The sequence below is a fragment of the Euprymna scolopes genome, chromosome 7 (genome assembly GCF_053919585.1).
Source record: "Euprymna scolopes isolate OS-2025 chromosome 7, ASM5391958v1, whole genome shotgun sequence".
NCBI classification, from domain to species: domain Eukaryota; kingdom Metazoa; phylum Mollusca; class Cephalopoda; order Sepiida; family Sepiolidae; genus Euprymna; species Euprymna scolopes.
In genome coordinates, this window is record NC_136488.1 from 153,156,214 (window position 1) to 153,170,840 (window position 14,627).

The 14,627-nt window shown below is 37.5% G+C and overlaps 2 protein-coding genes across 3 annotated transcripts in view; one reads left to right on the forward strand and one right to left on the reverse strand.

Annotated features, from left to right (window-relative positions):
• LOC145280194 (RNA exonuclease 1 homolog) overlaps positions 1–14,627 on the reverse strand; it is a 59,921-nt gene that overhangs the window by 22,432 nt on the left and 22,862 nt on the right. The window lies entirely within an intron of this gene.
• LOC145280369 (uncharacterized) lies at positions 5,576–6,166 on the forward strand. The gene has a single exon (XM_080132140.1). The coding sequence runs from the start codon at positions 5,576–5,578 to the stop codon at positions 6,164–6,166; it is 591 nt and encodes a 196-aa protein (XP_079988266.1).

Here is a 14,627-nt window from a genome sequence, read left to right on the forward strand (position 1 = left end):
GCAACAAATGGAAGAGTGAAAAAGAAATCAACAAAATAAAATATACAAAAAATATTACCTTCCAAGAAGCTCGCAAACTATCAGAAAATGCAAAATATTCTGAAATAACAAAAAAAAACATACAGCAAACTACCGAACCAAATAAACAAACAAAAATAAATTCACTCAACATTAAATCCGAGGACATTATTAAATTACTTAATGAAATGAAGGAACTTATGGAAGAATTTAAAAAAATTATAAAACAATTCAACAATGAAAAAAAAGTTCCTATAACTGAACAAACCTCTCAAGCTAAAACTAAATCAAATAAACCCATAAAACCCCAAAATACAACACCCATAGAAACATCTCCACTTACAGAGTGGACAGACACCAAAATATGCCCATGAAGAGAAAAGAAATAAACCTCCACTCAAAAAAGAAACTAAAACAAAACTAGACAGATCACGCTCAAGTTCCAGACCAAGAATCCCTACACAAAACAGATTTGAAGAAATGGACATAGAAGACCGAAGATCTGATACCAATGACTAACAAAAAACAAAAAATAATCCAGTGGAACTGTCGCGGTTTAAAAACAAACATGAATGAACTGCTTCTGCTACTAGCGCAGGAGCGCCCTGCAGTGGTGTGTCTTCAAGAAACTTTTCTGAAACCAGGAGACAAAATTAATATTAAGCAATATGAAATTTTTAATTTCACTCATAACTTTGGGGGCAGGGCCTCCGGGGGAGTAACAATTCTAATCAGAAACGATATACCCCATAGCAAAATAAACATAACAACCAAATCCAAGCAATTGCTATTAATGCCACACTACATAAACCAATGACAGTATGTTCACTATATATACCTCCAAACGATGACATAGATAAAAACGAGATTAAAAAATTGATTGATCAATTACCCAAACCTTTCGCCCTATTAGATTTCAATAGTCATAACATACTATGGGGATGTAAAGACACCAATAAAAAGAACAAAACGTTGGAAGAATTTATCAATGAAAACGATATATGCTTCCTCAACGATGGAACACCTACACACATCAACCCAACTGGTGGAAACCATTCAGCCATTGACCTTAGCTTGTGTGATCCATCACTATATATGGACTTAACCTGGAAAGTATATGATGACACTTGCTGCAGTGACCATTTTCCATTAGTGATAGAAATTCCAGAATTCAACAGCGAAAAACTTCCCAGATGGAAGCTAAATAAGGCCAACTGGCAATTATACAAAGAAAAATGTCGACATAAGTTGAATGATTCAGAGACAAACAACACTGTAGAATTTTTTACAGAAACACTAGTAGAAATTGCAAATGAATGCATCCCTAAAACTTCAGCATCTAATCGGTACAACAGACCCTGGTTTGACAATAAATGTCGGGAATCCATCAAATTGCGAAAAATTGCACTGAAGAAATTTCAGAAACAACCCACAACTTCAAATTTGATAGAATACAAATTAAATAGAGCTAAAGCTCGTAGGGTAATAAAAGCAGCTAAAAAAGAGAGTTGGGAAAAGTATGTCAATAAACTAAATTCCTCTACAGAACCGAGAGTAGTATGGGAGATGATTAGAAAAATTTCAGGTAAACATCAATCAACACCAATTAAACACCTGCTTAAAAACAACACCAGAGTAACCGATGAAAAGAATATAGCAGACCTACTAGCCGAAACTTTTTCTCAAAACTCATCTAACCAAAACCATAACTTTAAATTTATAACAATTAAACAAAATATCGAACAATACAAACTAAACTTTAAATTAAAAAACCTAGAAGATTATAATAAACTACTTACATTAACTGAATTAGAAGATTCTATTAAAAGATCCCACAACACAGCCGTAGGACCTGATGAAATCCATTACGAATTCCTGCGACAACTCCCTTTGGAATCATTGAAGTTGCTACTAAAAATTTACAACAAATTATGGACAGAAGGTGAAATTCCTGACTCGTGGAGGCAAACCACAATAATAGCAATACCAAAACCAGGAAAAGACCATTTGAATCCACAAAACTACAGACCAATCTCACTGACTAGCTGCTTGTGCAAAATAATGGAGAGAATGATAAATGATAGATTGGTTTGGTACCTAGAAACCAACAACCTATCTCCAACCTACAATGTGGATTCCGTAATAAGAGAAGCACAACAGATCACTTGGTTAGATTGGAAACAGCCATAAGGGAAGCCTTTATTAGAAATGAGCACCTATCAGCAGTATTTTTTGATCTGGAGAAGGCCTACGACACTACGTGGAAATATGGAATTATGAGAGACTTGCACGAATTTGAACTAAAAGGCAGACTCCCACAATTTATAAAAGGATTTTTATCTGACCGAAAGTTTAGAGTCCGCATTGGAACTACTTACTCAGACACCACAAATCAAGAGGAAGGAGTACCTCAAGGTAGCATTTTATCTGTGACACTGTTCAATATTAAAATGAACAGCATAGTGAAATGTTTGGACCCTGGTGTTGAGGGATCTTTATATGTAGATGACCTACTGGTGTTCTGCAGATCAAAGTATATATGCACCATTGAACGCAAACTCCAACACTGCTTAAATAAATTAGACAAATGGGCAATGGAAAATGGATATAAATTTTCCCAATCAAAAACCAAATGCGTTCATTTCTGCCACATTAGAAAACTTCATAATGATCCTACATTGAAGCTTGGAAGAACAATAATCCCCACCGTAGAAGAACACAAATTCCTGGGCCTTATATTTGACAAAAAACTGTCATTCATCCCCCACCTGAAGAATCTAAGAAATAGTTGCAACAAAAGACTGCAACTACTACGGGTAATAGCCCATACAGAATGGGGAGCCGATCAAGAAACCCTAATGAAATTATATAGGACTTTGAAAAGATCAAAACTCGACTATGGTAGTTTTATATACCAATCAGCCAGAAAGTCCTACCTAAAGATTTTAGATCCAATCTGCCATGGAGGACTGAGGTTAGCTCTTGGTGCTTTTAGAACATCCCCAGTTGAAAGCCTCCATGCAGAGGCCAACGAAATCCCTATAAATATAAGGAGTCAAAAACTGGGTGCACAATATTACACTAAATTAAAAGCACAACGAAATAATCCAGCATATGAAGCTACATTCAATCCGAGATATAAAGAGGCATTTGAAGCAAAAAGAAAGGCCATAAAGCCCTTTAGTCTTAGAATGAAAGCAATACTGCAGGAATCAGAAATGACTGTAGAAAATATCCAAGAACATATACTACCTAAAACCCCACCTTGGATACTTAAAAAACCAAAAGTAATCTTAAACTTGAATGAACTCCCAAAAGCGAAATCCTACCCTAATATCTACCACGAAAAAGCCTATGATATTCTCCTAAAATATCCAGACCATCTACCTATTTTCACCGATGGCTCTAAAGACCATAATAGAGTGGCATGTGCTGCCGTGTCGAATGAAAAAACTCTTAAAAAAGCTCTTCCAACAGAAAGCTCTATTTTTACTGCCGAAATATGTGCCATCGACCTCGCACTCAGCATTATAGAAAAAGATGAACATAGGAAATTCCTAATTTTTTCAGATTCACTTTCCGTTTTGACATCTCTGAATAACAAAAAACTTGAAAACCCACTAATCAAACTAACAAATAGAATTGATTCATTATCCGAACACAAAGAAATATTTATATGTTGGATCCCAAGTCACATTGGGATAAGAGGAAATGAAAGAGCCGACTTAGCGGCCAAATCAGCTCTAAACTTAAAACCAGATACAATAAACATACCATATACTGACTTCAAACCCAAAATTAATCAATTAATTCATGCAAAATGGCAATGACAATGGAATAACACAAATAACAAATTATACCAAATCAAACCCATACTGGAAAAATGGAGACAAACTCCCCCCAAATCCAGAAAAGAACAAGTCGTTATAACTAGAATACATATTGGCCATACAAAACTCACACACTCCTTCATTCTAAAACAAGAACAACAACCACAATGCCCATTCTGCCAGAAAACTTGCACCATTAAACATCTTTTTGTGGAATGTAGAGCTCTAGATAAAGATAGAAAACAATACCTCAAACACAACAGCATGAAGAAACTTTTCGAAAACAACTGTCTAGAGGAAATATTATCCTTTTTAAGAGTAACAAGGATCTTTACAAAAATATAAATCATTCTCTGAATCAACCCAACTAAACCTTATGAATGAATATATGAGGATATATAAAACTTTAAAAAAAAAAGATCGTTAGATATTAAAACAAACAAAACTATTGAACTATACAGAATTGATTGATACTCGACGTCATAAAGTTCTTTGAATACATAATTTTTTTTTTCTAATCCTGAGTTTGGCATTGAATAACCTGAAAAGGGTTGATATGCCGTTAATCCATAATAAAACAAACAAACAAACATCAGACCCAGGAAACAAGAAAAACCCTGGCACAAAAGCTGCAGCCAGCCAAGGCACAGACAACATAGAACAGGCCGAAAAGTCGACAGCGTTGCTGAACATGATGACCGAGCCACAACAAAACTGCACACGGCGATGGAGCACCTCACATTCAGCACTATTAACAGTGAACATCCACTGCACAAACAAAAAACAACACAAAATGAACATTTGTCAATATCAACGTTATATTGACAGACCACCCAGGTACGCACAGCCTCAAACTGAAGGTAGACACGGGTGCACAGGCAAACACACTATCTTTACGCATATTCCGCAGTATGTGCCTCTCCGCCATAAACGAAGACGGAAACCCAATACCTGGATCACTAAACCCAACGAAATGCGTACTGACAGCATACAACAACACTGAAATAAAATGCCATGGCACCACAAACATCAGGTGCAAAGAAGGACTCTTCATGGCTCAACACTCAATTTTATGTGGTCAACACTCCAGGACCAGCTATACTGGGCCTACCAACATCTGTAGCCTTCAACGTTGTGACAATGAACTGTGCCATATCCGTTCAGCAACAACCTATCAACAGCATAGATGATCTGATGCGTTTATACCCCGACAGATTCGACCGCATTGGCGAGTTCAAGAAAACACACAAGCTCACTGTCAACCCTAACACTCCATGCCACACCACCAAGCTCACTGTCAACCCTAACACTCCATGCCACACGCACCAAGAAGAACGCCAATAGCCATGCGGGAGAAGATCAAGGCTGAACTAGACAAGATGGAGTCATAGAATGTCATTCGTCGTATTGAGGAGCCAACTGACTGGGTAAGCTCCCTTACATATGTAACCAAACGCGACAACACAATAAGGGTCTGCTTAGACCCAAGGGCACTAAACAAAGCCCTAATGCGGCCGTATCATCAAATCCCAACAGTTGAAGAACTCAATCACTGGTTTGCAGGTGCAAAATACTTCTCAAAACTGGATGCTAAGGCAGGATACTGGTCTATAAAGCTTGACCAGGAAAGCCAGATCCTGACCACTTTTCAAACACCATTTGGAAGGTACTGCTTCCAACGACTTCCATTTGGTTTAAACGTGAGCCAAGACATCTACCAGCTCGAGATGGACAGAATACTTGAGAAGTGCACTGGAGCATGCGGTATAGCGGATGATATTGTTGTATATGGCTCAACAGAACGTGAACATGACAACAACCTAAGGCACCTCATGGAAGTCGCCACACAAGAGGGCCTCACAATGAATTCCAAGAAATGCGAGATAAAACGCCAGGAAATCTCCTTCAGAAATATATACACCCATTCTGGAATGAAACCTGACCCAGCAAAGGTACGAGACCTACAGGAAATGCCAGAACCACGCAATAAAACAGAACTGCAACAGTTTCTAGGTGTAATGACATACCTATCCCGCTTTATTAAGGATTTCAGCTCAAAAACCACTGTATTACGTGACTTACTTCACAAAGAGTCAGAATTCCAATGGGAGCCACACCACCAGACGGTTTTCAAAAACCTGAAGAGTGAAGTGTCTGAAACGTCCCTGCTTCACTACTTTGACCCCAAGCGCCCAATCTACTTACACTGTGACGCAAGTCTTCATAGAATAGGAGCAGCGCTTCTACAACCAGACTCAGCTGGCAATTTAATGCCTGTCTTATACGCAAGCAAGAGTCTGACACAAACAGAACAATGATACGCATGTATCGAGCGGGAACTACTGGCAATCGTGTTTGGCACACATAGATTCCACACATATTTATACGGTCATGGTTTCCAAATTGTCACTGACCACAAACCTCTTGTCATGATCATTGACAAACCTCTCACCTCAGCTCCAGCTTGCCTACAACGAATGCTCATCCAGCTTCAGGGATATAATTTCAGATTATCCTACAACAAGGGATCCGAAAACATATTGGTTGATGGGTTATCACGCCTGCCATCACCTGGTAATTCGGACCCTATCGATCTGGATGTTCGAGTTGACACCATTCGTTTCTCTGCTGACCGCATTGAAAAACTGAGAGACTGCACAACAGCTGACCTTCTGCTTAACCAGCTAAGAGATACCATTTTCATGGGATGGCCTGAGACAATCAAGCAACTGCCTACCGATATCAGAGAATTCTGGAGCCTAAGAGATCAGCTATCAATTGATGACGGCCTTATCCTTAAAGGACAACAAATTGTCATTCCTCAGACCCTCCAAGAAGATATCCTAAAGCAACTCCACACCGCTCACTTAGGACAGGAGAAAACCAAACTCCTAGCCAAAGACACTGTCTATTGGAAAAATATAAACAGAGACATCGAACAATTCACAAGCTCATGTAGCATCTGTCAACATCAGCCATCACAAATGTCAGAGCCTCTTCTGCAGCACGACATTCCGACAAAGCCATGGGACGTAGTTGGAACAGACCTTTTTGAACTCCATGGACATCAATGGCTGATCATAGCAGACTACTACTCCAAGTACCCTGTTATCAAACAGTTACCTGCCCACTCACCAAGCAGTGTCGTCATAAAAATAACGCAACAAACCTTCGCAGAGTTTGGCATACCGTCAGAAGTGGTTAGTGACAACGGGCCGCACTTCTCAAGCGCCCTTTACCACGAATTTGCCACAGAATGGGGTTTCAACCATCAGACCACCTCACCTCGAAGACCACAGGGAAATGGTTTCATAGAGCGCCAGATAAGGACCATCAAGACCATCCTCAAAAAGGCCAAGCAATCTAGGACAACACCCGAAATTGCATTATTGCACTGGCGCTGCACACCTATCTCAAACACCATACCCAGCCCCGCACAGCTACTCATGGGTAGACGAATCCAATCCCCAATTGCAACAAAAATAGAAAACCACCAAGATCAGGATCAAATATATGATGCTTTTAAACAAAGGCAACACAAGCAAAAGAAATATTTTGACCAGCATGCGCTCAAGGAAGACCTACCACCTTTATATCCCGGCCAGAGGGTAAGAGCACAAAACCCTACACACGGAAACAGGGACTTCGCAACCGTAGCTTCTCAAGCAGATGGTCCCCGATCATATCTCCTACAAACTGCAAACGGATATATGCGACGGAGAAACCGGCAGCATATTAGGAGTGCTCCAATAAGGCCAACACCACCACAAACGCCAAAGCATGTAACATTTGCAGAACCACCTGCATGTACAACTCAGTCTCCACAAAGACTCCCAACAATACACTCGCAGTAGCAGGATGGTACGACCACCATCAAAAATGAACTTGTGAACATTTTCTAGAGAAGTATAGCAAGCAATTCATGGGGCAGAATAATCCCCTGCTTCGCTGTAGCTATTCAGGCAGTCTACCCTGAATTAGCCCTTACCTTTTATCATATATTGAATATGCTCAATATCATAATCTTCATATTGGTAAAGAGGGGATGTAACGATGTTATCGTTTCGTTACAATCCTAGTTTTGTAACAACGTTATCATTTCGTTTCATGCCAATCCTTGTTTTGCAACAACCATGCATGCGCACTGGAAATAAAGTCCTCCATGTTTTATATTTAAAACTAACAACACGCGTCTTTTCGTTTCTCTCTATTAACCAACCACACAACACGAGCTAACACAGCAGGACACAAAACTGGCTCATTTCCTTCAAAATTCTTTAAAATGGAGGTCAATAATGTAGGTTTTTGAGACTGAAAATAGAAAAAGAATTTTTATCAAACTTGGAACTTAATTTTTCAGACTATATAAAATTTATGAAAACCAAAACAATTTCAATAATCCCAAAAAGCAAATGTTACAAACAAATTATAGCTATTAAAATTATTACATTTTGGGTTTCTGTGCACAGAAGTTGTCAAAAAACAAATATATAACAAATGTTATCAAAGGCAAGATAAGTTATTTTTCTACCAAACTGGATATATTTTTTTGTGTTTTATTTAATGTAACATGTTTATTCAGCTTGAAACCGATTGAAAAAATTAAAATGGCAGTTGGTCGACTCTTTAACACGATTAGTTTGGGAAAAGGTGTTATAAATAAAAAAAATTAGACAAAATACTATTAAAAACCCACAGAAAATATGTCAGCCTATGTCACGGTAACATAAGCGAGTTCCTAACAGTATTTTGTCTAGTTTTTTATTTATAACACCTTTTTTCAAACGTACCATGTTAAAGAGAGTCGGCCGCCATTTAAAATTTTCCAAAACAGTTTTTCGAGCTGAATAAAGATGTTACATTGAATAAAAACACAAAAAATATATCCAGTTTGGTAGAAAAGTAAATTATCTTGCCTTTGATAACATTTGTTATATATTTGTTTTTAGACCACTTTTTAATACAAACGTAATAACTTTTACTTTATCGCCGAAACTGTCTGCGATAAAGTGTAGAAATTACCTGAAAAATTAATTTTTTTTTTTTACTCAAATAAAGTTTAAAAAGTCAAATAAAATTTGGTGCTGGTCGCGATTTGAGTTCCCTGCCGAACACCATAAAAACACTGACTTCTCCCTACGCATGAGCAAAGGACATGTTTTAGTTGCCATAGTAACTAAACGATCATGAATTTATGGACGTTTTATAAGTTTTACTGTTCATGAATATTGAAATAAAAGAAATTACACATTAATAATATCTCACTTTTATCGCCTTTGTTTTTAATCACTTTTATAGACTTTTTCTTTTTAAATAGCATTTTCTTTTTAAATGACGACGTTTTTACTGTTTATGAATATTAAAAGAAAAATAATTACTAAACATTTATTAATAAAAAATGGGTGCTCACTTATGATTCGCGCTATATTTTAAATCGTATTTCTAAGTTTAATTAAAGTTTAATGTTTTTTTTTTTTATTCAATTGTAAGGTTAAAGTAGAGAATAGGTACTGTTAGAAATTTCAGAATGCAAGGGCGATAACCGCGTGATTTGCAATCACGCGATTATTTCAACCAATGGTATTGCGTTGTTCAGTTGCTAAGGAGGATTCAGAATTGGCGGGAATTTTGTGTTTCAAACAACAGATTTCATCAGCACGTCGGAGAAGACTGACGCATGTATCTTGCTCCGTGCCTATTGAACTAAAGCACGGTTCTAAAACAAGATTTCAATATGATGTCGAGCAAAGCCGACACGCGTAATCTCGCTCTATGCCTAATGAACTAAGACATGGTTCTACCCCATTTATTTCTCCGGTATTATTATACAAACACCGTGACAGCGAATTAGTAAAAACAGACGTAGTATTCTGTTATGTTTCGGTGTGCTGAACACGAATCTGAAAACCGTACCCCTCGCAAATTAATAGTTTCGGAGATATTAACATTTTTAAAAGGGAATATTTTCTTTCAAAAATGGCGTACATCGGCTCTACTCTTAAATCAAAACAAGTGGAGATAATCCATAATGAAAATAAGCGATAATAAAAAAATAAATAAATTAATTATTTCCTTTTCTTTTTAATTAATTCCCCACCACTTCACCACCCCAATTTTACTTGCTCATGCGCAGTATCCCAATTTTACGCGCACAAAATCGATTTTTACCCAATTTCGGATACACTTTCGGATTTTTACCCAATTCGCTGTCACGTTATTTGTATAAATTTACCATTTCGGATACAATTTCGGATTTTTACCCCCAATTTCACTCAATTTCGCTCCTTTATTTGCAAACCTCTTTTACTTTGACTTTCGTTAACTTAATTTCCACTCAACGCTACTTTGATTAACTTTTCCACTTTTCCAACATTATGTCTGCCTGTGACCACTGCTCTTATAATCACTACAAGGCTATTAAAGTCTTTTACGAGGAACCAGAAACGTCAGTGGATTTTTTAAGAAGACACGGTGTCTTACCAACTGTCGTCAGTTGCACACGTAACAAAAACTGCACCTTTAGGGAGCAGGGGAGAATGGGCGAATGGCGCTGCAACAGTACATTCCGCATTCCTAAAACCAAAAAAAGGCGCCACTGTTCCTTTTATGCAAGTGACTATAAGGGGACATTCTTACAGAATTCCCACATTCCTCCATGGAAGGTAATTCTGTTTGTAAACCACTGGTTGAGTAAACGGTGGGACCACCAGACAGTCACCAGTTGTTTAAATATAACTCCCAAAACATCTGTGGACTGGCGCTCTTTTTGTAGCGAAGTCGCAGAGTTCTGGCTTGGGAACCAGGACTCTATCGGCGGGCAAGATATCGTCGTTGAAATAGACGAAACCTTCCTGGTGCGCCGAAAAAATAACAAAGGTCGACCTCTGTCACAAATTTGGCTCTTTGGGGGAATAGAGCGAGACTCAAAGAAAAAATTTGTTATCCCACTTTTGGAGCCTGTCGGTGAGAAGAGAGACACAGCTACCTTACTTCCTCTAATAAAAAAATATATCCGTGGAGGATCCATTATAATGAGTGACCGGTGGGGGGCATATCACTCCCTGAGAACCCACGGGTACACTCACTATATGATAAATCATTCTCAGAACTTTGTTGATCCAACCAATATTAACATACACACACAAACAATTGAACGTCTCTGGAGGGATCTCAAAGAGTGGGTTAAACGACCAGGTATTAGAGCCACTTATCTCCGCCAGTATTTAGCAAGATATTTATTTATAACAAATTATGACGAGAAGGAGGCTCTTTTACACCATTTTTTTGTTATGGCTGGACGTCTCTATCCCCCCCAAGGAGAGCACCAACGTGTTGTTGCTCCAGTTCTCGCTGATGAGGAATTCAGCGACGAAGAAGAACACGATGACGCTAACTAATGTAAGTCTACTTTTGTGGTTTTCTTTTGATTTTTGTGTTGTCTATATATATATATATATATATATAATGTGTGTCGTGACAGCAAATTAGTAGAAAAAAATGTCCTTTTCTTGTAGAGTTCTGTGTGCTGAACACGAATCTGAAAACCGCATCCGTCGCAAATTAATAGTTTCGGAGATATTAACGTTTTAAGAAGTGGGGGATCAATTTTCTATAATAATTTAATGTAAAATGAGCACCCACTTTTTGGCCACTCTCGACAAATCTTTGAAATCACTCACTACCCCCCCCTCTCGACAAATCCTGTGAAATCACTACGCGGCTTCCCTTCCCCCCCCTCCCCACAAATCCGTTTAAATCACTACGACCCCCCCTCCCCTCTTTTTCAAATTTATGTGACCCTTTTTTTTTTTTACTTTTTGGGGAAGGGGAGGGGTGAGGAGAGGGTCACATAAATTTGAAAAAGAGGGGAGGGGGGGGCGTAGTGATTTAAACGGATTTGTGGGGAGGGGGGGAAGGGAAGCCGCGTAGTGATTTCACAGGATTTGTCGAGAGGGGGGGGTAGTGAGTGATTTCAAAGATTTGTCGAGAGTGGCCAAAAAGTGGGTGCTGATTTTATATTAAATTATTATAGAAAGAGAAATCATATAAAATTACTGCGCCCTCTCCTCACCCCTCCCCAAAAAGTAAAATAAAAGGGTCACATAAATTTGAAAAAGAGGGGAGGGGGGGCGTAGTGATTTAAACGGATTTGTGGGGAGGGGGGGAAGGGAAGCCGCGTAGTGATTTCACAGGATTTGTCGAGAGGGGGGGGGTAGTGAGTGATTTCAAAGATTTGTCGAGAGTGGCCAAAAAGTGGGTGCTGATTTTACATTAAATTATTATAGAAAGAGAAATCATATAAAATTACTGCGCCCTCTCCTCACCCCTCCCCAAAAAGTAAAATAAAAGGGTCACATAAATTTGAAAAAGAGGGGAGGGGGGGGGGGCGTAGTGATTTAAACGGATTTGTGGGGAGGGGGGGAAGGGAAGCCGCGTAGTGATTTCACAGGATTTGTCGAGAGGGGGGGGGTAGTGAGTGATTTCAAAGATTTGTCGAGAGTGGCCAAAAAGTGGGTGCTGATTTTACATTAAATTATTATAGAAAGAGAAATCATATAAAATTACTGCGCCCTCTCCTCACCCCTCCCCAAAAAGTAAAATAAAAGGGTCACATAAATTTGAAAAAGAGGGGAGGGGGGGGGCGTAGTGATTTAAACGGATTTGTGGGGAGGGGGGGAAGGGAAGCCGCGTAGTGATTTCACAGGATTTGTCGAGAGGGGGGGGGTAGTGAGTGATTTCAAAGATTTGTCGAGAGTGGCCAAAAAGTGGGTGCTGATTTTACATTAAATTATTATAGAACTAGCATGGGTGCCCGGCGTTGCCCGGGTGTTTGGAGGTGTATGCTGAGCAAAAAAAAAGGGGGTAATTTTTTAAACTTTGACCCCTATTATGACCCCTGAAAATTTATTGTTTTGGGCTCAAATCAAGTTATTAAGTTAGATCCATGTCCACGGAAGCTATATCTAAAATTTAAAGTGTGTAGACCCAAAATTGTCGGAGAAGTTTGGTAGAGTTCTCAAAGCTCAAATCGTTGAACTTTGACCCCTTAATCGCCAAATTTCTGGCTAAAAACCGATCACATAGATTTTTCCAAATCTCAGTACCCTGTATATCAAATTTCGAGTCTGTAGACTAAAAATTGACAGAGTTATTTCGTAGGGAAATGTACACACACACACACACACACACACACACACACACACACACACACACACTTTCACTTTTATAGATATATAGATTTAAAATTTGAGTCTGACAGAATGACAAAATTATATTGCAAACCGATATATTAAACAAACGAACTTCAAAGAGACAAATGAACACATAAGTAAAAACAATTTGTATTAGAAAACATTTATTATTCCACGTCTTTTTTTTACAGACCTGACGACTGAGGTTCGCTCTTAATAAAAATTGTTTTTTATAGTATTAATTTTGACTTCCTTTTTCATAAAAAACTATAAAAAAATAAAGAAAGAAAAGAAATTTAATTTTATTTTTTCATTAATTTCTTTCTGTGCAAAGCAATTCTTTCAAACTTACTCTGTTTCCAAAATGTTTTTATTTTATTCCCCTCCCCCTTTATTCATTTTCCTCCGCATCCTGGCAAGATTACTGTACACATAGATTCGAAAAAATAGTCAAAAACAAATATATAAATAAATGTTATCAAAGGCAAGATAAGTTACTTTTCTACATAACTGGATATCTTTTTTGTGTTTTTATTCAATGTAATATATTTATTCAGCTCGAAAAACATAGTGTTTACCGATGTGTTGGAAAATTCAAGATGGCGTCTCACACCCTCTTTAACACCGTAAGTTTGGGAAAAGGTGTTATAAATAAAAAACTATACAAAATACTATTAAAAACCCGCCGAATATATGTCAACCTATGTCACGGTAACGAATTTAGGAAAACTCGTCCCGGGAAAACTCGTCCCGGGAAAACTCGTCTCGGGAAAACTCGTCTCCGGAAAACTCGTCTCGGGAAAACTCGTCCCCATTCGCTAGGTAGGAAAACTGGTCCCGTATTGAATAAATATCGATTGAAAACACATTTTATGATCGTTCTTGAAGGAGATATTGCTTTTTAAAATAGACTATAGCCCCCCACCCATAATATTTTTAAAAAATATTTTTATTTGTTTAATGTTTTTTTTTTTTTTTCTACCTAACTGGCTAAGTTCTTAGTGGTTTCACTTATTTTAAAGCGTTTATTATGTTCATACAAAGTTAATTAAAAAATTTTTTGGTTCTTATTTTAACGATGTTTTTTGGAGTCATAAAAACAATAATAAAAAAAACAAAACAAAAAAATTAAAAACTGGGAGCGTTACTTTTTTGTTTTGGTTTTTTAATTATGATAGTTTTTTGTTATTATGTTTTTGTTTTCTCTCATAATGCACTCATGCGTTATTTAAAATTATAATTCTATCAATTATCAACATTTATTGTCGTCCTGTCAAATTTTGCAAAAATTAACTAATAAATTAAAAGCGAAATATTTTTTTGGCGCGAGAGATGCCATGTGCTAACAATCTCTCGTTAACTCATTTTTTAATTTTTACTTCAAAATTCTAAAATCAATCATTAAGAGAAAAAGTAATCACTAAATAAATTTATTAATCAATTTTATTGAAAACTCCGCTATCGTTTATCAAGAATCTTTTTAATTTCATTTTTTGTTGGTTGTTTTTCCGAGGGAGATATAACCCCCCCCTCTCTAAATTATATTTTAAAAAATATTAAAATTTTGGTTTGTATTACTGTACACATA